Genomic DNA, 26,714 nt, shown 5'->3' with positions numbered 1-26,714 from the left:
CCCGTCCCTTCCAGCCAGCCTTTCTCCTTCCTTTACTCCGTCAATTCTCTCCCCGCCTCCTCTCTCGCCGTTTCTCACCGGGCTGCAGCACCCGCTCAGCTCCTTGCTGGAGCTTCATGACCTTCATTCTCCATCTACAGCGCCGCCCCCTCTCAGCTCGCGCTGCGGTTCATCTCCACCACTGGAACCCTGCTACATTCCAAGACGCCCGGATCTGGAACTTCATTGACGTGTGTTTGCGGGACGAAGCTCCCCATCCCGCGATGGGCCTGGCTGTCTAAGGCTGACGTGGTTTCGGCTTTCAAAATCCTCCCTCTCCATCCTGACTCCTGGCGCCTTTTCAGAGTCCGTTTTTCAGTTCACCTTGCTTTCGGGTGCAAAGTAACCCCAAACTTCGACTCCTTTGCTAAGGCGCTCTGCTGGATTTGCTTTTCTTCTACGCCAACGCAGCTTCCAGCTCTTTCGATATTAAGCTATTCACAGATGCCGCTCCTTCCTCTGGTCGCTTCTGCTTGGCCGGAGAACTTCATCTGCGCAGCCGCGCGATTCTTCTGCGCTCTCTGGACTTATATGCGGTCCTCGTCGCTGCCCTCCTTTGGGGACATGAATGGTCAGAAATCAATTTTACTCCATTCAGACAATCTCGCCGCGGTCCACATCATCAACAAAAGTCGATCAAAATCGCTAGACATAATGCCTTTTATCCGTCGCCTCACTTGGCACTCCATTAAGCATCAGTTTATAATTAAAGCTGTCCACATCCCAGGTTTATCCAACTCTATTGCTGACTCTCTCTCTCGCTTTCAATTCCAGAAATTGAGATCCTTGGCTCCGCATGCAGACTGCAACCCAACGCCGGTACCTCCATTTTCACTAACTACACTTCACCTAACCCCCGTCTGAACGAACTAATCCTCCAAGCACAACAAACCATCCTTTCAGCCGTTTCCCCACAGACACTCTCTACTTACTGGTCAAGCTGGAAAGCATACAAAAAATTTCCACTCCACACATAATATATCTTTCCCTTCTCATCATCCATCCGTAATAGCAGCTTATATTACTTTCATTCACACTCAACATTCAGCCCGTTCCTCATCACTCAGAGTCCATCTGGCAGCTATCAATTTTTCACTAAACTAATTACTGGCATACCACACCCTTCCTCTAATCACCCTCAAATTTCCCTTCTCCTGAAAGGAATCCAAAAATCAGAAACTCCATCCTCACACGAACGAGCTCCCATCTCACCAGAAATCCTCCATCGTTGCATTCAAACCCTCCGATCAGGCTTTTACCCTCCCACAACATCCTCCACGCTCCAATCGCTATTTCTCCTGGCATACTTCGGATTCCTCAGATGCTCAGAATTCACTTCACTTAATCTCCCACAACTCCTTTTCATACCCCCTCATATCAGATCTCAGCATCCTGGACTCGGATACTCTCACCTTTAAAATCAAGCGAAGCAAAACTGACCAACTTGGCAAAACCACGATCCTCCATCTGTTTAAACTTGTCTCACCCCTCAGCCCGTGCGAACCACTCGTCCACCACCTAAATCTCCGGCTCTCTCAACAAGCATCACCTTCGGATCCTCTGTTCACTACGGAATCTGGTAGTATAATCACAAGGCACTGGTTCCACACACATTTCCGCCGCATCCTTTCAGTCAACGGTTACTTACCAGACCAATTCTCCGCCCACTCATTCCGCATCGGTGCAGCATCCAACGCCTCCAGACAAGGAATCCCCGAGCACGTCATCAAGCTTCTCGGACGGTGGTCTTCTCAGGCGTACCACTTATACATCCGTTCCAAACCAGACGATTTGAGACAGGCTCATCTCAAACTAGCTTCATTATAAGCTCCATATTTTGGGGATATAACTGCACGCTTCTTCAGCACGCAGTTCAGAACTCCAGCCCAAATTTCCCCGAGTTCCCTCCCCTTTTTCTTCCTCCTTTTCTACTTCTATAAGGCGTGGTCCGCACTTAGCAAAATGATGTTATGTAATAACAAAAGTTTGGGAGAAGGACCACGCCCGAACTCTACGTTCTAACTCCACCCCGTATCAATCAACCGTCCTATAAATACCTCCCCTAACTAACTACCTCTCGTGACGAAAACTTCGCAACCCACCTCCTCCCCAACAACCCCCTTTTTTCTACTCTTCCACTTCTCATTAAATAAAAAGGGGGGGATATAACTGCACGCTTCTTCAGCACGCAGTTCAGAACTCCAGCCCAAATTTCCCCGAGTTCCCTCCCCTTTTTCTTCCTCCTTTTCTACTTCTATAAGGCGTGGTCCGCACTTAGCAAATATTGTGTTATTGGGTCAACCCTGTTTGTACCCTGGGTTTTGGTGTTGAATTATGTGTTTCATTATTGATACTGGCTTGGGTCAACTGGTATAACCTGTGATATAAATTATTAACCATCTGTCTATTTTTACTCTGTTCATAGAACTTCAGCACAAGTTCTCCTTTGGGCTGACTGGTTATCCTCTTGGGAGTTTCCTTTTTCCTCTTCACTTCTCTTACACTGGGGTTGCTGTGATGGAGTCACCTTTATTGGAGGTTTTGTAGTGTGTGTGTGATTTGTGTATTCTCAACTGTGAACCTAGCCTAAATAGCCCAAGTGTGCATAATTTAAATTGACATTTGATGGTAACATTTTAAAAGAATTTGCTAGCCAGTAAATTTTATTTCCTCTTAAATGAACCTGTGTGCTATAAAGGTGTTTTCAAAGGTGTATTTGAACCATATTTCCTGAGGTGAAATTCCACAGGTGGCGTAGTCGAACAATTATTTATTTAAGTGTTTTTATATGAATAAATATAATCATCTGAATGTTCTCAGGATCACACACAGTTCAAAATCAATGTCAGATTTTCATTTATTTATTTTCATAGAATATTATTTATTTTTTTACTTTTGTCACATTCAAGTTATTTCTGTGACCATTGTGGGTTTTTCATTCATGCTTAATTTTCCTCCAAATCTCTCTCTCTCCCCCATGCTCTCTCTCACACACACACACACACACACAAACACACACAGCTGAAGGCATGTTTTCTCGTTCCAGGCTGCTAAAGGTGGAATATGGAGCTAGTGTTTATTTCCTCCATTAAAGCTCTCAGTTAAAATCAGTTAAACACATTAAGCACATTAAAATAATCTCATTTATACTGACATTAACAATAAAACAAAAAATAATCTAGTCTGCCAAACACAACACACTGCACAATGATCGTTGTCCCTTCACAGGATATTGTTGTGATTAATACAATTAATGTTATAATTTGATTCATATAACTTGTATAAACATAATTTAGTTTTGCCAATCTAACACTGATGCTTTTATTCAAGAATATCTGGTAGGTCACATGGTGCAGTGTTGAATATTTGAAGGTGTGAGTTTAATGTTTAAATATTAAATATATTGTTTGTTTTCATTAATACATTTAGTAAGCAAATCTTACGATCATTTAAGAATTGCAGTTTATTACAATATAATACTTTTCTAAACATGTTTTTGAATAATGCAAAATGCTGTTTTTTTATCTGACAAAATTACGAAAATTATTTAGATACTGATTTATTCATTACATACAAAAAAACGTGTGTGTGTGTGTGAGTGTGTTATGCTTTAAAAAAGTAAATTATAGTAAAAATCAGTAAAGGATGTAAGTGATGTTTCACTCACTGTGGGTCAGAGGTCATATCTTCACTGCTGAGATCAGGAGGATGTCCGATGGACTCGTCACTCTTCATAGAAACACAGCTGGGTTCTGGAGAAGCTCCTCTCTGGGTTTCAGTTCTGTTAACATTAAACACAGTGAAACTCCAGCATTTACACAGTGAAACTCCAACACACAGCACATCTTTAATAAAGATCAGGAACTGAAGAGCTTCACTCTCAGAACAGAACAGTAGTTTAGTGCAGTGATGTACCGAGACCCAGAGCTCCCTCCTCCACTGCTGAACCCTGGAGGATTCCTCATGGACCAGTCACTCTTCATAGACACTCCACTGGGGGCTGGAGATGCTGCTCTCTTCTCCCTGTAAACAGATCTTCATGATGATCCATGATGAGAGTAAAGTGTGGAGTAATGTGTTCCTTTACTAAAACCTATTCACAGGTTCCAGACTAACTTCTTCATAACCGTCCCAGAAGCTTTCTGTCAGCTGCCCCAAACTGAAAAACGCTCGTCTAATAAATATACATATTTTAATTTCTTTAACAATACTGTTGAATATATTTGTGTGTTTGTTATGATGTAACAATGTCATCACCTGATTAGATCATATTTACTATATGTATTTTATAGATCTGTGTCTAGTTAATAACATGTATTGGTAAGAGCTACACAATTACACAATTATACTGTATTATAAACTAAAAGGTATATTTTTTATACTGAACTCTAACAGAGATACAGATCAGAACAGAATAGAACAAGTCTTTCTGTGAGAAGCTTCATTCCACAGCTTCAATATCAAACCCAATCACTTCCACCTGATCTATATAAATGCAGCACATCAGGATTTCCTCATTTCTAATGCTAATGTAAACTCAGACAGCGTGTGGTAAAATCCACTTTCACTACAGACTAATCTGATCCAGATTTTGAGCAAATCGTCACATTTATGTTAAAATATATGGACCATATTTTTTAACATAAATGTGCAACCACCCCATACCATAGCAACCACCTAGCAACAGCATAATATCGCTACAGCAACCACCTAATACTGTTACTGTGCCAGAAGGAAACATATTATTAATATTAACAATTAGATATTAAAGGCAGATATGTACTTTAAATACAGATTAGAAACACATTCTACTATAAGAATAACTGGCTGGTTTGTTAAGCGTTTCTCTGTGTTTAAATACAGCACAGGGTTCTGACTCTGGTCCAGGAGAAACTCTGTTCTCAATATTTAAAAACTGTAAAATATGCAGATCACAGCTCCAGGATTAGAGCTGAAACCATTACAATTCAAAACTACTTTACATATTAAACCCATTACTTAATTTACTCACTTTAGGACAGGAGGTCCTCCTCCACTGCTGGAGTTCTGAAGATCCATCATTTACTCTTCTTCATTCACACACAGCTGAACACTGCCGACACCGACCCCTGAGAACAGATCAGCCGTTACAATAAAACCTTTATTCTTACAATAATGACATTATCATCAGAACTGCATTAAACAAAATCTGATAAACTAACAAAACAAACCAAACAGAGAACGATACAAAACAGTGTGATTTACCCTCATTACACATTATTCTACAGATTACAGAAACATTTACTGTTATTATAATGATTATAATTTAATTATTATTAGTAATATTACTGCATTACATAACATTATAAATATACACACTGTTCTATTATTATTAATGATATTAATGTTATGTTACTGAATCAGATTAGAGAGATTATTTAAGTATAATATAAAACAGCAGGATTAAAAACACTAACACACCACGTGATCTTGAGCTCCGTTGCTCCCCCTGCTGGTTGAACAGCGCTACTGCATATAAACACGCCTTTATAGCAGCTCCGTGTTTTTATCTCCCCAACAGATCAAAGTCCACATTAAGCAGTAATGCGCTTTAAACAGCATAAACTACACTGTGATCAATAAATATCAATCTATATCTGCGTATTTCTCTTCAGTTTACAGCATTATTGATCTGTTACAGCTGATTGTTCTCCAGCCGGTCTGATCTAGACCAGGTCCAGGTCTGATCCAGGCCCGGTTCAGATCTCCATGCTGATCCTGGTTCTTCCAGTGGAATCGGACACTGAGCTGATCTTAAAGAACCGGTTCTGGATCTGAGGAACCTTTAGAACCGGTTCTGACTTTAAGCTACACGGTTCTGTTCTACATTCTCTTCAGTTCTGAACTTACCGAGTGAATCCGGACTTCTGTCCTCTTCTAATGGAGGAGACTGGACTTACTCTTACTCTCTCCTTCACCTGAGTCTCACCTGTCTCCCTTTAAGCCCCGCCCCTTGCTCTCTCACAGCGAAAAGACGCTGGGTGGGCGGAACTACTGTTCGTTTTTGGCTATTGTCAGCCAATCATATCACAGGGCCGAATGGAATGTTTGACTTTATACACATTTTATAACGTTTTCATGAGTTTTTCATGATGATTCTGTTTTCCATGACTGCATTAAACAGCTTGAGCTCACTGTCATTATTTATTGAAGGGTTATGTAACTGGAACGATTCTGCTTCACCCCTGGACTGCAGATCCAGCTACCCCTCTGCGTTGTGTCAATAATTTCACAGGAGTCAGAACTGTCACCTCTGTGGTTTATTGCTCTGAGTTGCAAAAGAGAACAATGTTTCATGTCAGTGAGAGGGCACAGCGTAGAAACTCCTCCCCCTTCAGCTATCAGCAGACTGGTTAACAGTAACTGCATGAATAATATATAAAATTAGGTTATATAAAAATATACAATATATATAAAAGTATAAAACAGGAATCAAAACACATTTCACATTGTATTATTTTCTAATTATCAGCAATACTGTTCAGGTTCAATACATATTAATTGGCATAAATATATAAAAATAAAACTATTTTCTCAAAATGTAGATAAAACAAATTACCCAGTGGCTATATCACAATAAAAAGTTCATAATAGCTCATGGTGTACCAAATTTAATACAACCGACCATGCGGTTAGAGCTTCAGCCTTTTTACATAACATTTACCACACAAAGAGGTGACATTTTAAGGGAAACACTGCCCCCTACTGTCCAAAACTTATAATACACAGAATATAACATACCTGATTGCAAAAGAGAACAATATTTTATGTCAGTGAGAGGGCACAGCGTAGAAACTCCTGAGATAATATTTAAAAAAGCAAAATCTCACATTTTCAGTAGCTAGACCATGTAAACAGAGCGTTAGCTAGCTAGCTGAGACTAGCAAAGTGACTAGCTTTAACCCCCCCTCGACATAAAGATTTCTGGTTAAATTGTAATCTCTCTCTCTTTCTCTCTCTCTCTCTCTTTCTTTTCCTCCTTTTCATGCTGTCCTCCTTTATGTTCTCCTGTCTCTTATTGTTGTAATCAATCTTCCAAGGATGTAACATCCAAGGCAACCCTCCTGGCACCTCCTGGCTTACGTGGAGGATGCTGAAATTCTCTGTCGGGTTTGTCAGTGGGTGTGTGGCGGCGCTTTCCCCGGTGACTAGAAGATACTACTGTATCTGAAGAAAATTACATTTATATTTACTTTGTATCTGGAGAAAACTGATTAACAGTTACTAATGATCTGTATGAAATGGATATAAGCTTACTAAATGTACAAATTATTTGGATTTTTTAAATCTAAAAAGCAGCTGAGAAACAGCTGGGCCTTCTCACATCCCAGAATTCATCAGGGATCCAGGAGGTGGTGTAAAAGGAGAAGACCTGCCACGCCACCTATTGACCTTGCTGAACCGTCTGTGCACTGGGGTCGGCCGCTTCAAGTCTTCCTTAAAAGAAGTGGGGCTTGACGAATAGCGCAGCATGCGAGTGTGATGAACCTGAATAGACTGCTGAACATATATTTACGGGCAGCCCACTATTTAGCCCACACTCAGTATCTGGCCTATTTGACTTAGACCCAGAGACAAGGGTGTGGCTGCATGACACTGAGTTGGCCATCTGATGGTGCACAAAAGAAGAAGCAGCTCATCTCACGAGAGAATGAAGATTCGTTTGTCATTATGTTTGACGAGAGCCTGAACAGAACCACTGAAGTCCCCACGTTCGGTCCTGTTTCTTTGGCTCGCAGTTCATTGGCCATTCGACAGTAGATGACTTGTTGGAATGTTTCAACGTAGGCCTTATGCTATTTAACTTATAACAAATAATCAAAATTAGACACATTGTTGATACCTGATATATTTATAATACTTTTAATGCTCTCTTATGTTTGGCATGGACCCATTGTTGCTAGCCTAAAATAAGAATATTTATTGTCAAGCTATTTTCATACAAAAAAAAAAAACATTAAAACAGCAACACATCTAAAATAACATGAGAATAAGTAAAAGGATGACATAACTTATCATAACTTTGCATAAAGTGTTACGCATTTTATACATTTTTATATTCTGTTTTTATTTTTCTTATTGGCAGGAGTGTACAAAAGAACATGGTCTCCTTGTCGATGGATGGACCGAATGTAAATTGGAAGTTTGTTGAGCTCATACAACAAAAAGAATATGGTGAGCAATTTGCTGTGGCTCAGTAGCTCAATGTGAAATTGTAGGAAGCTGTGTCCTCCATACGCTCCGAGAACTCTTTCAGGAGTGGTTTCCTGATGTGGCAGATTGAGAAAGTGCTCAGAGTCCTACACTCTTTCTTCAAATGTTCACCAGCAAGAAGAGAGAACTTCAGTTCTGCAACAAAATCCTCAGTATTACTTTACCTTTCAGTGGCCAACGGAGGCATAAACAAATTGCCGGCCATTGAAAGAGCAGTTGAAGTTTGACCCTCTAATGTGAAGTATGTGGAACTGGTCAAAACAAAGAAGCTTCCCAACCCAGGATCATCATCATATGACACGATTACTGTGCCCCAAATGGATAACACAACAAAGCCTCAAGGAGCACATGGGGAGGTAAACAAAACAGGAGAACTGAGGACAACAAACACTGGAGAACACATTACTATTGATTAAACACAAGGATCTTTTATTCTCTTAAAGGATAGCTAGAGCCCAGGTCATAGGTCATAGCCTATATTTTGCTACTAAATGTTTTATATAGATAAAAAAATAATAAGAAAGCTAATAAGTATTGAAACTCCAACAAACTGATAAAGTCACCCACACTAAGGAGACGAGCAAAACAGAAAAGAGAGAGCAGTTTTTAATACTAACTTGTGAAATTAATAAGAAGACTGCCGAGGTGTGACACATGGGAGACATATAAAAACACAGTCAAACAACTGTATGTTTTATAGATTATCTCTGGCAGAAGTATGGTGCTGAACGGTACGGAACAAGCTGAAATTTTAAACTTACATATTTTTGCTGTTTGTAGGTAAAAAGGTTGTAAAGGCTGTTTTGTCGAGTTTTCTTAAAAGAGCACTTTTATGTTTATTTGATAGTTATTTGAAATTATTTTTGCAAATAGAAAGTCAGTAATGTTCTGTTAGGTGGACTGAATTTCTTATTTTAATTCAGTTAAACTTTTTTTGTATACTGTCGCCTGGTGTGTCTTTTTTTTGCCACAGCAGTAGTATTATTTCTTCTTGTCAGAGGTATTAAAAAGGTCTTAAAACTCATTAAATTTGAGCTTTAAAAAATGTGCAGATACCCTGCCAGGGATGAACGTGATTACCGGCCTGGGAAGAGGCTCTCATAACAGGGGAGATGAACTCCGGTCAGCCCGGCTGGAGGCAGCGTTAGCTCCTTTTATAAACAGTTTTTCTTTTGAATTTAATAAACTTTTCTCTCTTAAAATGACTCATTTTGCTTGTTGTCTTTTTATTGTCACTATGCTTATTGTAGGATCAAACTAGTGGGTAAGGGAAAATTTCACACTTTTATTTAAAAAAAAAAAAAAAAAAAAAAAAAAAAAAAAAATATATATATATATATATATATATATATATATATATATATATATATATATATATATATATATATATATGAAGCATGTTATGTTTTTGTTTTATGCCACCAAAAAATATCAAAATAGATTAACTGACTATGTATAACTGTACTATTGGGTGAAACGTAGCTTAGTTTGATGATTTAGCTTTGATGAATTATACAAACTATTTATTATATTATGGTTACATAACTCATACATTTCTGAAAATAAACTAAACAGAAATAAATACAACTGACCTTACAGAGTATGAAGTTGAGGGAAAGTGTGTAAAAAAGGAAAAGGTAATTATTTCATTTAACAAAGTTTTATTTTTATATAATGGAAAGTTATCTCACCCCTGCAGTACATACTGTTAGAGCCTCTGTTCCAGCAGTTATACATGTTGCTGTTTCGCTGTATAAACTAGGCTCGTGTGCCGAGTATCGCGTTACCGCCAACCAGTTTGGCATCCATAAAAGCACAGTTAAGAAATGTGTATATCTATTTTTGTAAAGGTATGGTACAGTCTCCTATCAAACAATCAATGAAAGTCCCAAATGAACACGAAGCCCTGGAGCTGGAAAGCAGATTTGAGGCAACTTCCCGTCTACCTCAGATTATGGGAGTGATGGACGGAACACGTTCCTGTTCTGCCCCCTCAGATGACTACAAAGATTTAGTGAACAGAAAAGGTTGTTCCTCTTCTGTGCTGCAGGAAGTTGTTGATGAGAGAGGACTGTAAGTGAGTTTCAGAGCATATTTTTTCACATTCCACATTTGCATTTTTATTTTATACAGTACTGTGCAAAAGTTTTATTCCATCAGCAGCTCACCTGATTCACTGTTAAACCCTGAATTACTCAATGTAATAATTGTAATTAATGAATTACATAATTTAATAAGTAAAATAAACATGAGTGTGATTAATGTCACCTTTAAGACAAAGTAAAAAGGAAAATAAAGTGTGGAAAGTGCAGTAAAGCAAACTGTGTATAATTAATTTCACAACATTTACTGAATGTGGCATCACAGCATATTACACTTTTTATATTTGATTCATTTCTTTCAAACACTCTTCATGCAGCTGCAAAGAAAGAAATATTAGCTAATATCAACTCAGCCTGACAGTTTAATTATAATTTAAAGACACATAACAGAAAACCTGCAATAACTAAACCAACACTAAAATATTACACTTAAAGTACTTAAACAATGTAGATTTTTCATATTAGTTCAAATTCATTCTTTCATGCCAATCAAGTAGAAATGTTGAAAGCTAGTCAGACACACAGGAAAGTACAAAAGTACCACATCCCTAGAAACTAAGCTAAATCAGATCTTAACATTATGCAGCTGAACCAGCCTCAAAAAATGGTCAGAAAAACATTTTATAGCCATTACCATGTTATAGTTCTATAAAACAAGGTAGTTAATATGTAGCCTGAACTTGATAGGCTTCATTCAATGGGACTGTCTCGGTTGCTAAGCTACCTCAAAACCATTTCTAACCCTTTTATATGCAGAATAATTGAAGTATACTTTTTCTGCTTATACTACATACTACATTTTAGCTATATAATCTGTATTCCGGTATACGTTGATGAAATATATACTTTATTTGGCTGTGCTAATTTTGTACTAGTGATGTACTTAATAAAATATATACTTAGTATTACTTTGTAAAACATTTTCACTTTTAATAAGTGTGTCCGGGGGCATATAATAAAACTACTTCAGTCAAATTTTGTGTTGCTCATTTTGTGTGTTAAAACTCTTTTACTTTGAAAGTTTATTTTAGTTGTGTTTATTTTATTTTAGGTAAAAGAACTTTAACAGCTGATGTTTGTAATAAGATATCTAGCTTTTCATTGTTCAGCTTATGTTCTCTCCTCAAAATGAATGTGACATCAAATCCACACTTAAATCACACTTTTAATATGGTTTTAATGTTCAGCTGTACAGAAAACATACTTAAATTGTATTAAGTAGTGGCGGAAATAACATAAGTAGTATACTCAGTATAAATTTAGTGCACATTTATATAAATTTAAATTATAAACACGTAGAAATCAAGTACAAATTAGTGGTTCCAAAATAACACAGCTTAAGTACAGACCTATTTTAGCATAATTCATGTAAACTTTTTCACAAAGGAAGAGTAGCAAATTATGTAGCCACTAGACTCAAGCATTTAGAAAGCCAGTCAATCCTACAGACAAAAATATAATATGTCCTACATAATCTAAACAGGATGGGATTTACTCTAAAAGGGTAGTTAGGTTAGCTTGATTAGCCAGCTTTTTTTTTTTTTTTGTCAATTTTCTGCCTAAATCTTGAGAAAATCTATTCAAGCATTACATAAAAAGGTTTCATATTTGATAGGAAACATTACTGAAAATATGAATTTTAATACAAATAAGAATAAAAATATTTAATTAAATCTGCAACTATAGATTAAAAAAATATAGTGAATAAAATAATTTACTGTATAAAAATTTTAATTACGCTTTCCTGAGCTTCATTTTAAAATCAGTATTTTTGTGAATATAAATAAAAACATTTAATGTCCCCCAAAACTTTTTATAGACATTTTATGTCTATTTTCAAACCTTTTTTAAACAAATGATTAAGTGGAGTAGAGAGTGAACAAGCAGCTTCTCCAAGTGTCCTGATGAACCGAGTCGCTGCGCTTTCCTCCGAGCGTTAGCGCTGTGATGCTACTCGGCAACGCTGCATCAGGAGGAGGCGTGTGCTTGTCTTCTTCACCCTCCTGGTGTTGGAGCATCACTAGTGATAGGGGGAGGAGTCTTAATGAGTGGGTTGGGTAATTGGTTGTGTAAATTGGGAAGAAAATGGGGAAAAAAACTTAATTTAAACTTCAGAGAAAGCCTCTCCACCCACACTGCAGTAGGATGTCCAGGTAACAGCCGACACTGATTTAAATCCTTTAAAGAGAACAGCGTCTAATTTTATACATATTAGAGTTTGAGATGCTGCAACATCAATATGCTATGTAAGTAATTATCTTAGAGTATTACATCAAATAGAGAAATGCAATACACAATGCTTAGTTAAAACTAAAATAATATCATAATGTCGTGCTCTCCGGTAAATATTCTAAAGGCAAGAGTGTAAGAAACTAAGAGACGGATTAAAAACGGATTAAAGTACGAAAGAAATTCACTCACGGCCCCCTTAATCCAACACAAAATTTTCCACGGACCCCCGGCCCTGAAAAAAAAACATTTCCCACCCCTTTCCTCGGCCGGGACGAGCTCAAGAAAATGGTCTGTAAAAGGCGTCTGTTTTTTTTTATTCACACTGTTCTTATTTCTCATTAAATATCTACTAGAGACAGATTATATCTGTACAGTATCATTTATTCCACTTCAGTCCTGAATATATGGAGTGCATTATATCTCCTTATGTTGTGCTGCATGCTCGGACTGCACTGCACGCTCTGACCAATGAGACGTTCCTTCACCCCGAATTTCTGCTGCCCCACACCACGGCTTCTCCTGCATACGCAGACCAGGAGCGCCGCTACTGCACAAGCCGGCCCAGTGAATTTCTATTTGCCTAAAAACAACAAAAAAGTTTGTTCAGAAAGTATTTTATATTGTTAAACACTGTTAATTACATTAGAGTAGAGGAAAGTCATTGTAAACGATGTTACTGTTCTTGGTCTATTTGGGTTTAATGATTGTGCAGTGCATAGCCCTATTACTGATTTTGTGTTTTTGCACTTGGGATATAAGCTCAATATAAAATAGTTTGTTTGTTTAGAAATTATGTTATATTTTTAAACCATGTTAAATTCTATTAGATTAGAGGACATTCATTCAGACATCATTCTTGTAGGCTAGGCTTTTTGTAACTGATTTAGCCCCTACTGTTGCCACATTACATTTTATTATATAAATCAGTTTTGAAGTGCCTGCAAGTTTTTTTTTTATCACGTATAACATTACTTTTAATGTCAGACAGAAGCAGCTTCATTATGGTAATACATGACAGACACTATTTAAGATAAGTTTGCTAGCAGGAATAATCTTGTTTTTTTACACCATCAAGAAATAATACTTACTGCATTTAGATGGTTCCTCAAGCTTGATATGCTAGTTAAATATCACATATTTGGCACACTGCCTTTGTCTTGTCTACACTCAATTTGAAATGCTTTCAAACAGCTGAGCTTCTCTGCATTTTGCCTCTCTTATATCGCCATTAACCTGAACGGAAATGTTAGAGTGAGGTGGAGCTCTGGAAAGGAAAAAAAAAACGAATATCCGAATACCAAAATTAAAAACAGAATACCTACTCAACAAGCGAATATCTCAATACATGAATATTCAGGTCCAGCCCTATGTCACGAAATGACCCAGGCAGGGAGACGAGGAGGCGGACACAAGTGCAGGTAGGGATGAAACGAATAATTTAATAAATATATATAAATAACAAAGATAAACAAATAACAAAGAACACGTAATAATAAAGTAAACCAAAATAAACGAGAGGAACTAGTGAACATAAACTAAACAAACAAGAAGTACTAAATATATTTATATACAAACAGGGAGTAAATAAACAAGAAACAAACAAAACTAAGAACATAAACAAGGAATAAACAAGAAACTAGAAACTACCAAAAATAACCAAGAAATAACCAAAACTAAACAGGGCAGGGATATAAATATATATAAGGAATATACTAGAAACAAAACACTAAGCAGAGGACTGGGAAACAAGAAAATAAACAAGAAACTAGAAAACATACACAAGAGAATAACTGAGGTAAACACGGGCAATGACTAGGGCTATGAAACATGGAAGAACACGGAGAGACAAAACAACAGGGGAAGGTGCAAAGACCGACAGAGACAAAGTGGTAGACCAGGGCTATTTATAGCAACACAAACACACTAGAATTGGAAACACCTGGGGAAGGGGCGGAGCTACAAATGAGACACAGGTGGAAAAGTACTGAGACGGAAGACACAGGGGAGCACAGGTCACGTGGGGAATGCACACAAAGACACGAGACAGGGCCAAGACATGACAGAAGCCTCCCCCTAAACGCGCAGCTCCCGAGGCGCGGAAAAACAAACCCCGGGGGCTGGCGGCAGGGAGAGGCCAGGGAAAACAGGAGTCGAGACCGGGGACTGAAACGGAGACAGGACAGAGGACAGAGACTGGACGGGAGACTGAACGGGAGACGGAGACTGGACGGGGAACTGGACAGAAGACGGAGACTGGACGGGGAACTGGACAGGAGACGGAGACTGGACGGGGAACGGAGACTGGACAGGGAACTGGACGGTGGACGGAGACAGAACAGGGGACGGAGGCTGGGCAGGGAACTGGACAGGAGACGGAGACTGGACGTGAGACTGGACAGGAGACGGAGACTGGACGTGAGACTGGACAGGAGACGGAGACTGGACAGGACTAGACATGGGAACAGGGACGAGGACATTAACAGGGACTGACACGAACACAATAACTGGGACGGGAACAGAGACAGAGACAGACATGGGTACAGGGACGTAAACAGAGACAGGGACCAAAACAGGGAGAGATATGGGGACCAAAAACACGGGTGGGTGCCCAGGACTGGCAAATGTCTGAGGGGAAGTCCACGGAGCCAGCCTGGGCACAGTACTGGGGTGAAAGTCCGGGGGCCTCGGTGCCTGCCTGGGTACGTGGGGCCTGGGACGAAACAAAGTCCTGGGAGTAGGAACCGGTGGGGTGACGACTCGGGCAGCGGGAGCTGGCGCTGGCGGCGCGGCGACTCTGGCAGCGGGAGCTGGCGCTGGCGGCGCGGCGACTCTGGCAGCGGGAGCTGGCGCTGGCGGCGCGGCGACTCTGGCAGCGGGAGCTGGCGCTGGCGGCGCGGCGACTCTGGCAGCGGGAGCTGGCACGGAGACTTGGGCAGCTGGCTCTGGCACGGAGACTTGGGCAGCTGGCTCTGGCACGGAGACTTGGGCAGCTGGCTCTGGCACGGAGACTGGAACTGCTGGAGCAGAAACTGAGACTGGAACAGCTGGAGCAGACTTGAAGGCTTGAACAGCTGGAGCAGACTTGGAGGCTTCAACAGCTTCAGCAGAGACGGAGGCTGGAGCAGCTTCTGCAGACACGGAGGCTTCAGCAGACACGGAGACTGGAGCAGAGACTGAGGCTGGAGCAGCTTCTGCAGAGACGGAGGCTGGAGCAGCTTCTGCAGACACGGAGGCTTCAGCAGCTTCAGCAGACACGGAGACTGGAGCAGAGACTGAGGCTGGAGCAGCTTCTGCAGAGACGGAGGCTGGAGCAGCTTCTGCAGACACGGAGGCTTCAGCAGCTTCAGCAGACACGGAGACTGGAGCAGAGACTGAGGCTGGAGCAGCTTCTGCAGACACGGCAGGAGTCCGGGGGCGTGGCTCAGCAGCCGAAGACACCTCGGAGATGGGCGTGGCCGCCGAGAGAATTTCGGAGCTGGGTGTGTGCAGATCCAGCGGAGCAGCAGCAGTGCTTGAGACTGCGGTTGAAATAAAAACCCGGACCGGAGCTGCAGCTTCGCCGGCAGAGACTGTAGAAGCAGAAAGCGCGGGGCCGCCGGTAAAGACCGGCACGGGAAAAGTCTCCATAACAGTCCTGGAGCACGGCTGGGTTGCCGCGGAGATAGTCCCAGAGAGAGGCTGGACTGCAGCGGCGAAATCCAGCCCCGCAGCCGCCATGAAAGCCAGCTCCTCAGCCTGAGGGGCTGGCGCTGCAGCTGTGGGGCTCAAGGCTGCGGTTGCCGCAAAAACCCGGATCGGATTTTTACTCCCTCCGGCTGAGTCCAGCGCGTGGAAAGTCTCTGCTCGCGGCTGGCTCACCGGGTTGGAGGTCCTGTAGCGCGATTCGGCAGCAACCGCGGGGAACACGGAGCGCGGTTCGACTGCCATCGCGGAAGTCCCGGAGCGCGGTTTCACAGCTTGCGCCTTTGCCGCGGGAGAGGAGAGTGTCTTGGCCGCGGGAGGAGCTAGCTTTGGAGGCGCCGGGGAAGCTAACGCCTTAGCCACCGGGGAAGCTAGCTCTGGAACCGCCGGTGAGGAGCGCACCTTGGCTGCAGGGGAACGGACGTGAGTCGGGACGGCCTCTGGAGCTGTGCGGCCGAGAGCCGGGTAGAGCACCGCCCCTGGGGGAAACGGTTTTGGAGTACGGGCTGGTGCGGCGTAGAGCTCCTCTTCGTCCTCGGAGCTGCTGGGAGCGCACCCGAGAAAGTCCCACGGGTCCCGCTCCTTGAGCCTCGGGTACATGGAGGTACCGAGGCTCAAAGCACCAACCCTCATCGCCCCCCCAAGAAAATCCTCCCCGGAAAAGGGGTCTTCTTCCGGCTGGCGGGACCCCTTAGAGCGCCTACCCCGAGGCCTGCGGCGTCCTTGAGGCCTCGAGGTGTCCTGCGCCGGGGTCCCGCAAGGAGCACGGCGAATCGCCATCCTGGTGCCCATCCAGGCAGAACCTGCTGTGTCCATGTTCGGTCGGTCTTTCTGTCACGAAATGACCCAGGCAGGGAGACGAGGAGGCGGACACAAGTGCAGGTAGGGATGAAACGAATAATTTAATAAATATATATAAATAACAAAGATAAACAAATAACAAAGAACACGTAATAATAAAGTAAACCAAAATAAACGAGAGGAACTAGTGAACATAAACTAAACAAACAAGAAGTACTAAATATATTTATATACAAACAGGGAGTAAATAAACAAGAAACAAACAAAACTAAGAACATAAACAAGGAATAAACAAGAAACTAGAAACTACCAAAAATAACCAAGAAATAACCAAAACTAAACAGGGCAGGGATATAAATATATATAAGGAATATACTAGAAACAAAACACTAAGCAGAGGACTGGGAAACAAGAAAATAAACAAGAAACTAGAAAACATACACAAGAGAATAACTGAGGTAAACACGGGCAATGACTAGGGCTATGAAACATGGAAGAACACGGAGAGACAAAACAACAGGGGAAGGTGCAAAGACCGACAGAGACAAAGTGGTAGACCAGGGCTATTTATAGCAACACAAACACACTAGAATTGGAAACACCTGGGGAAGGGGCGGAGCTACAAATGAGACACAGGTGGAAAAGTACTGAGACGGAAGACACAGGGGAGCACAGGTCACGTGGGGAATGCACACAAAGACACGAGACAGGGCCAAGACATGACACCCTACTTTAAACTACCCCAACAAATAGCACTTACTAATTACTATGGAAAGGTCAGTGCCATTGTTAGAGCACCAATTGTGACATTAATTCCAGTAGACACTTTTTTAAATCTAAATTTCATTTAGCAAAACACACAAAAAATCATCAGACTCCTCTTCACCTTTCTTCATTTATTTATCTTTATTAATATGAACCAATTTTACAATAAAATAAAACAATAATTAACAATAATAACAGTAGTGAATAAAGATAACAGTAATTAAAATAAAGGTTCTGGAAAAAAATTACAAAATCATCTATATAAAATATTTACATACTTATATTTATACACACATTCTCCCCTCCCACACACGCACACACACACACACACACAGTGATACACATACACACATCGAATCTCTGTTACACACAGGGTTATTCTATCTTACACAGACGCACTGAGGAGCCAGAACCATAAACCCCAAACCCTGCATAGAGGGGCTGAGTGAAGGTGGTGTAGAATGTGTGTAAGTGTGTGAGAGTGTGTGAGGGTGTGTGTGAGGGTGAGTGTGTGTGTGAGGGTGAGTGTGTGTGTGAGGGTGTGTGTGAGGGTGTGTGTGTATCAGAGGAGACTCTGTAGAAGGACAGAGTGCCGGAGGGATAGTCCACATACACTCCTACTCTCCTACAGCCGGAGGGAGGAGTGGAGAGAGCAGTGCTGGTTTTATTGTGAAGAACAGAGTAACTGTTATCAGAGCAGATCAGAATCCAGGAGTTTATATTCCCTCCAAACCAACAGTCTGATCCGTTTCCTTTCCTGCTGATGGTTTTATAACTCAGAGCTACTTCAGCTCCTCTACCGCTCCACTCAGCCTCCCAGTAACAGCGTCCAGTAACACCAGTAACTCTCTCTCTACTCAGAACCTGCTGACACCAACCAAATCTCTCTGGATGATCAGGATACGACTGCAGCTCCTCTCTAAACTCCACCCTCCTGTTCTCCTCACTCAGAGAGAGATAACGGTGCGCTGTGTTCAGATCCAGAGTGAAATCACAGAACCCTGAAAACAACAACACACACAGAGTGTATTTAGTGTGTGTAGTGATATATTTAGTGTGCGTGTAGTGTTATATTCAGTGTGTGTAGTGTTATATTTAGTGTGTAGTGTTGTTATATTTAGTGTGTAGTGTTGTTATATTTATTGTGCAGTGTTGTTATATTTAGTGTTATATTTAGTGTGTAGTGTTATATTTAGTGTTATATTTAGTGTGTAGTGTTGTTATATTTAGTGTTATATTTAGTGTTATATTTAGTGTGTAGTGTTGTTATATTTAGTGTTATATTTAGTGTGTAGTGTTGTTATATTTAGTGTTATATTTAGTGTTATATTTAGTGTGTGTAGTGATATATTTAGTGTGTGTAGTGTTATATTTAGTGTGTAGTGTTATATTTAATGTGTGTGTTGTTATATTTAGTGTTATATTTAGTGTGTAGTGTTATATTTAGTGTTATATTTAGTGTGTAGTGTTATATTTAGTGTTATATTTAGTGTGTAGTGTTATATTTAGTGATATGTTTAGTGTGTAGTGTTATATTTAGTGTGTAGTGTTATATTTAATGTGTGTGTTGTTATATTTAGTGTTATATTTAGTGTGTAGTGTTATATTTAGTGTTATATTTAGTGTGTAGTGTTATATTTAGTGATATGTTTAGTGTGTAGTGTTATATTTAGTGTTATATTTAGTGTGTGTAGTGTTATATTTAGTGTGTTATATTTAGTGTTATATTTAGTGTGTGTAGTGTTATATTTAGTGTGTAGTGTTATATTTAGTGTGTAGTGTTGTTATATTTAGTGTGTGTTATATTTAGTGTTATATTTAGTGTGTGTAGTGATATATTTAGTGATATATTTAGTGTGTAGTGTTATATTTAGTGTTATATTTAGTGTGTAGTGTTGTTATATTTAGTGTTATATTTAGTGTTATATTTAGTGATATATTTAGTGTGTATTAGGGATGCGACGGTTCTCTGTATTTTATTGAATCGTTGGGTTTGGTCTGTTTGGTTTGATACACCCGGATGGACGGTGGTATTTGGGTGCGCACTAACAGAGTGAACAAACGCTCTCCCGCTGTTCATGCCCCGCCCATGGCCAGGGGGAGGGGCTGCTGAGCGTGTGCTGGGGGACTGCGCCGTCACACTGTGAAGATTCACCAGCAGCTCATATAAGAGAAGAGTAATGTTATTTTATTCTCTATTCTCTTTATTGTTTATGTAAAAACTGGGTTTACAACACTGAATATTAATCAAGCAATCAACCATTATTTACACTGGAGGGGGATTCTTATTTACAATGCCCCTGAGCATTTACAGTTTAAAACAGATAAAAAATATAAAAAAAATAGAAATGAAAACTGACATTTACTCTACACTAATAAAATATATACGTAAAAAATGAAAAATAGGACATTTTAAAAAGATCATAAAAAGTAAAGAATTTATATTTTATGAAGAAAAAATAACAGTAGTGAAAATAAAGTAAAATGATAAGAATAATAAGATATTATAAAATTACTATTAATCAACTAAGAACATGGGAATCATGTGGGGAAAATAATATATATATATATATATATATATATATATATATATATATATATATATATATATATATATATATGATATAGTTATTTATATAAACTATTTTGATAAATAAAATAATACAAATAAATAAAATAAATAAGTAATATAAAATATAAACTCATTAAAAAAACTAATTGAAATCAACCACAGGCTTTCAGAATAAAAAGCCTGATAGTAATAAAAGTTTCAGTTTCAAAACATGGAAATAGATCACCAAAACCTCAAGCTATTATTTATATTTGACAATATTTAATTAACGTTTCCGCACTCATCTTATTTTAGTTAACTGAACTGAGTTTTATATTATTTTAAGCGTTGCTCTGAATTCAGCTTCACACTGCGAAAGAGAGAGAGAGAGAAAGAGAGAGAGAGAGAAAGAAAAAGAAAGAGAGAGAGAGAGAGAGAGAGAGAGAGAGAAAGAGAGAGAGAAGAAGTGCATTTTGCCTGATGTCTCTCTTGGTTATATGACAGTGGTGTTTTTATATTGAGTTTTATATCATGGTTTTGCAGTTTAAACTACACTTGATCCGTCGTTATTTATTAAAACAATTTTTCTTTAAGAAAACAGAGGTAATCCCACGCCGTGTGCGCTGCCAAACTTCGCTACGTGTGCCTGCAGCTTTTTAGAGCGCTGGACGAGATTTTAGTTAACGAATTAATATATTTTATATTTTAATAAATTTGCCCTGGTGATAAGAAACGAACGCTAACATATAGCTTTATATTTCTGTGTATTTCAAATGTTTGTGAAATAAAATAAATTCCTGTTCAGTCAAAGTGCTTTCCTCTTTTAATTTTTTGTTTCTAAAACTCCAGCATTTGAGTGAGAATAAGCATCTGTTAAAATTCTCAAACAGCAGAATGCCTATAACCATTGGCGTAGGAACCGGGGGGGATGGGTGGGACATGTCCCACCCAATATTAGAAACAGGTGGATTTGTCCCCCGCAAAAATGATATTGTTTCGCTCAGCTCAGCTGTGCTATTAATGAGGAGACAGACTGGACCAATCATGGAGCCGGTTCAGGAATTAAGTTCCGCCTCTCAGGAGAAACAGCCAATCAGCTTGCTGTTTTTGCGGCGCGTAGGCGTCAGTATGTTGGTGGGGGGAAGCCCCTCCCTCGCTGTGAGATTTAGCAGCGGGATCGGCTGCAGCTGATTTTAAGATATGGATATACGGTGATTTTTTTTTCTAAAAGAAAGGTAACGGTATCTAATCATGTAAACTGTGATGATATATTTCTGATAGCTGGTTAAAAATACACGTCTCTGAATCAGCACACAGTTTAACCCCACTGTGATTAATAAACTGCAGCTGTGTTAGTGAGTTAGCTTAACTTTGGAATTACCTTGATTGGGAGTCAAGATTAAAGAAAAAAAACTATATACGTAATGTTCAACTTGCCCTGTACCTGATCAGCTAATCACTATTTCATTTTCAAACTGTTTATTAATTTAGGATTGCAGTTAGCTAGAAGCTGGATGTAGAGGATAGACAGAATTTAGTACAACACTGGGTAATGTTGGTAGTTTAAAGCAGTTTCTTAACCCTGATCATCACTGCCCTAACACTGTGTTTTCCATCAGATCCAACTGATCAGCTAATAAACAATCATTTATTGAGTTAACCTGTTAAAATCTCTTAGCCCCCTATGGATCCTAAATGAATCATTATGTATATCCAGCAGTTTATTAGACACATCATACCACCACTTACTTTATTAAAGTGCCTTTAAACAGAGGAAGCTGTAGAATATGCAGAACAGTGTTAATATGCAGTAGAATATGTAAGAACAGGGTTAAGAAACACTGATCTAACCTGACTTCTGTTCATATGTAGTTCACAGTAAGACCACATGTCCCGACGTTTATATTAACTTCTGCCAAAAATCTCTAGGAAACGTAGTTACATTCTCTCAGTCGAAAGAAGTGTTCTCAGTAAAAACAAATTAAAAGCGCAGGAACCAAAGAAAATGTAAATATACAACAGAATTGACATACAATACATAATAATAATAATAACCAATACTGTTATATTATTTTAAATATTAGGTGATAATTGATCAGTTTTTGTAGTATGTATATAATGCAGGCATTGCATGCATATTTTTTTCTAACAACAGTAAATGTAATGTGGAGTAACATGTTTAGGCTGTAAAATCACCTTTTATTGGATGTAACTAATTATAAACAAAATACAGAAAAAAAAAGATTATTTGTGATAAAAAATAATTCCACAAATGTTGTTCTAGGAAACTATAGTGTGGGCTTTGGTTCATATTCGCAAATGTGTCCCCCCCAATATCAAGCCCGCTCCTACGCCCTTACCTATAACTGCTATATTAAGCTACAGTTATTAAGTCTGTGTACTGAACAGAAATTTAAATCCTTATAAATGTCAGAAATAAATATAACTAATAATAACTTATAGTTACTGTGCAGATTTTTAAGTACATTATATTTGATAGTTGATAGTTTTTTATATATTACTTCTATCGCCGTGTTTCTCCACAACCATGCAACAACCAATCAGACTGTTTTCTGAATTTTCCAGGAGCAAATCAGCTCTGAAGGCAAACGCTGAAGATTTGAGGACTAATTAAACAAAACTTTCTCAGCTGCGTGATCAGGGCCAGTGAACGCTAAACGGAGAAAAGGATATTTGAAGAGGCGCCGTCATCTTATAAATCCGCTGTTCGGGACATTTTGGCTTCAGTGTTGAGTTTGATAATCAAGGTAAAAGACAGTCAGCAGATAAAGCACAGTGTGATTCAGTTACCTGTTTTTCACTAATGGTAAGAATAAGTGCTCCTTTATTATAATAGATATTGTGATTTGAATTAATCTGGCCCAACAACCGCGATACGAATCAAACCGTGGCCACACTGTACTGTTGCATCCCTAGTGTGTAGTGTTATATTTAGTGTGTGTGTAGTGTTATATTTAGTGTGTGTAGTGTTATATTTATTGTGTGTGTGTGTGGTGTTATATGTAGTGTGTGTAGTGTTAATTTAGTGTGTGTGGTGTTATATGTAGTGTGTGTAGTGTTAATTTAGTGTGTGTGGTGTTATATTTAGAGTGTGTGTAGTGTTATATTTAGTGTGTGTGTAGCGTTATATTTAGTGTCTGTGAGCAGTGTTATATTTAGTGTTTGTGTATAGTGTTATATTTAGTGTGTGTATAGTGTTATATTTAGTGTTTGTGAGCAGTGTTATATTTAGTGTGTGTAGTGTTATATTTAGTGTGTGTAGTGTTATATTTAGAGTGTGTGTAGTGTTATATTTAGTGTGTGTGTAGCGTTATATTTAGTGTCTGTGAGCAGTGTTATATTTAGTGTTTGTGTATAGTGTTATATTTAGTGTGTGTATAGTGTTATATTTAGTGTGTATAGTGTTATATTTACTGTTTGTGTGCAGTGTTAATTTAGTGTGTGTGTAGTGTTTTATTTTTTATGTGTGTGTAGTGTTATAATTAATGTGTATGTAGTGAATGTGTGTATGTAGTGTGTTTGTGTGTGCTTGTATTGTGTGTATTGTGTGTAGTGTGTCTGTAGTGGTATATTTAGTGTCTGTGTGTAGTGGTATGTTTAGTGTGTGTGTAGTGTTTGTGTGTATTGTGTGTATGTAGTGTACGTGTGTGTAGTGTTTGTATATAGTGTATGTGTGTCTATGTAGTGTGTGTGTATTAGGTGTATATAGTGTATATGTATTTGGGTGTGTATTGTGTGTATGTGAGTGTGTGTGAAACTTACATTTTTTTAATCCAGGTTTGATTCTGATCTTCCCTCCATGTTCCACTCTAAACACACACACACACACACACACACACACACACAGATCAGCACAGTGTGAGATTTTTAGAAACTGATTTATAAAGAAATACTTTGTAGAAAACGAGTGAATATTTGAGAGAGCGGAAATTAGTGACCTCATGTGGTAAAGTACGGAACTGCAATGCACACTGCATAAAATCAGATTAAAAACGGAAGATTAAGGAGGATTAACTCTTACTTCTCTAAATATATTTTTGTCTGCATGTATAAAGTTTTAATACTTGCCGTATCTTATTCTGCTTTATATGCACGATATGTAGTATTATTTTTATGAGAGCTTTTATTCAGAAATGGAGAAAACATGTCACAGTGGTTAAAGTTCCCAGGAGTGACTGAGCTACAGAAATTACTCCAAAAGGGCATGAACAACTCATCCAGGAAGAACCCAGAACAACATTTAAAGAACTGCAGGATCTCACTCGCCTCAGTTAAGATCAGTGTTAATGATTCAATAATAAGAAAGAAACTCCTAGATAAGATAAAATGGCAGTTTCTTGTGGGCTTGCAGAAAAGGGTTAAACTTTACTAAAGTATGTTTTTTGAATTCATATTTATACCTGAGTGTACTCCTGTCACAACAACAGTTTTTATTGGACCATACATTTTTCAAGGAATTATTGTGCAAAAATTATTTTATCATGATTTAAAAATAATTTTATGCCACTGGTCATTAGAAAACTTCAAAAATTTTAAATGTAACAAAGGCAACATTTTTAAATGAAGCCAACAAACCAACTCAATCACATTAATCGGATCTCTTTAGAAATTAAGGGCTCTATTTTAGTGATCCGTAGGTGAGCTGTCAGCCGTGCACCATGCAGCTTGATTTAGAGTGTGTCACTGTGTCTTTACGATAGGAAATGTTGCTCCAAAGAGGCTCAAAATGTGCAAAAAGCATGTATAGTGAAATAAACCAAACGCCATGTCACTTGCCATTCCCTTTAAGAGCCAGGTGCGGTCTGACTTCGGCATATTGCTATTTAAATGGCGCAGCTACCTGGAATTGACCAATGTTTTTCATCGGCGTAGATATATTCAAAATCACTGTTGCTGTTTAAACAAGACTGGTGAAGAGCATGAAAATACACTGTTGGTGGGAGTAAGATAGCAATAAGCATCAAGACCACCTTGCACAGGGTGTAGGTTAGGGCCCTAAGTGTTCAGAAAGGATTCTGATTTTGCAGTCACTGATTATTTTTACCATAAAGACATGGGCTGGTTGCTGGGGTGCTTGACTCTCAGTGTGTATAAAGTTAGTGGGGATCAGTTTTAATCTTGTAACTTTTCTCCTGACCCGATGCTCAGGGCAGCTCTCCATCACTGAAGTTTTCCACCTGTTCTGGAGTAAAAACTAAACCTTGGTTCTTTTTACCAACAGAAAGATGAGCCAAAACAGAATTACAGCAAAGTACTTGGCATTCAGTGCAGATAGCTTGAGCATAAAGAATTAACAGTGGCTGTGTAAACAAAAATAAAACAGAATGACAGAATGAAGGTTATATGCTGCTCCACCGTGTTTACCTGGTGACTACAACTAGATTTACTACAGGTCCCACAATGCAATGTGTCACAGCATTAACCCCTAACTTTCTCAACACTTTGCTTTCCTGTGAGGCACAGCACACACACAGGAAAGAGCACAACAGGCAATATCGAGAGTGACAAAAATGTACAACATGTACAATAATATTTATCTTACAATAAGTTGATAATATAATTATCAGTTCAGACCTACCCGAGTTTCTCCAGTTTGCAGTGTGGATCCTCCAGTCTGTCAGAAAGGAGCTTCATTCCTGACTCTCCTGGGTGGTTGTAGGTCAGATCCAGCTCTTTCAGGTGGGAGGGGTTTGAAATTAGAGCTGAAGCCAGAGAACAACAGCCTTTATCTGTGATCATACAACCAGATAATCTGCAGACAGAGCAAGAGAATGTGTGAGTGAGTGACAGAAAACAAGAAAGAAAGAAAGACAACATAGCAGACTGAGGAAGATAATGCACTTTGATATTAGTCTCTTTTTTTTAAATAACACTACAAAATCTGAAAAAAATATCTATAGAAAACTAAAGTTTCTTAACACAGTTGACACAGATTAACATGAAACCCAAACCTCAACAGTAAGCATTTCTGTGAATACGGCATTAGCATTGATGTGGACCAAAGAATTGAGTTCATATTAACTTTTTCTAAAATAGTTTTTGCTCGTGCATCACAATTTTGTAATCAATGTGTGATATATCTCAAATGTTCATTCAAGTTGGACATTCTTAAGATGATTGCAAAAGTATTTGTTTGTTTGGTATACTCTGACTTTTGTTAAACACTTTTTCTTGTGTGATTTTTTATCATCATTGTAAACACCTGAATATTTACACATTTATACATGTAGAATTTCTAGTGGTGTCAATCGATTAAAAAATGCAATCCA

The 26,714-nt window shown here is 39.0% G+C and overlaps 2 protein-coding genes across 3 annotated transcripts in view; one reads left to right on the top strand and one right to left on the bottom strand.

Annotated features, from left to right (window-relative positions):
- LOC125801455 (zinc finger protein 239-like) overlaps positions 1-26,714 on the top strand; it is a 331,934-nt gene that overhangs the window by 127,397 nt on the left and 177,823 nt on the right. The gene's annotated exons all lie outside the window — the stretch shown is intronic.
- Positions 1-26,714, bottom strand: part of LOC111189733 (NACHT, LRR and PYD domains-containing protein 12-like) — a 79,129-nt gene that overhangs the window by 26,562 nt on the left and 25,853 nt on the right. Inside the window, exons 3-4 of one of the 2 annotated variants that reach the window (XM_049477151.1) lie at positions 3,955-4,062; positions 3,707-3,820 (exon numbers count right to left, since the gene is read on the bottom strand). In XM_049477151.1, the coding sequence (XP_049333108.1) occupies positions 3,707-3,820; positions 3,955-4,062 (222 nt within the window). The remainder of the gene's footprint in view (positions 1-3,706; positions 3,821-3,954; positions 4,063-26,714) is intronic. The other variant, XM_049477149.1, reaches the window with a different exon arrangement.

This window comes from Astyanax mexicanus, chromosome 4 (genome assembly GCF_023375975.1).
Source record: "Astyanax mexicanus isolate ESR-SI-001 chromosome 4, AstMex3_surface, whole genome shotgun sequence".
Classification (NCBI taxonomy): Eukaryota; Metazoa; Chordata; class Actinopteri; order Characiformes; family Acestrorhamphidae; genus Astyanax; species Astyanax mexicanus.
This window is presented reverse-complemented; position numbering and strand designations above follow the sequence as displayed.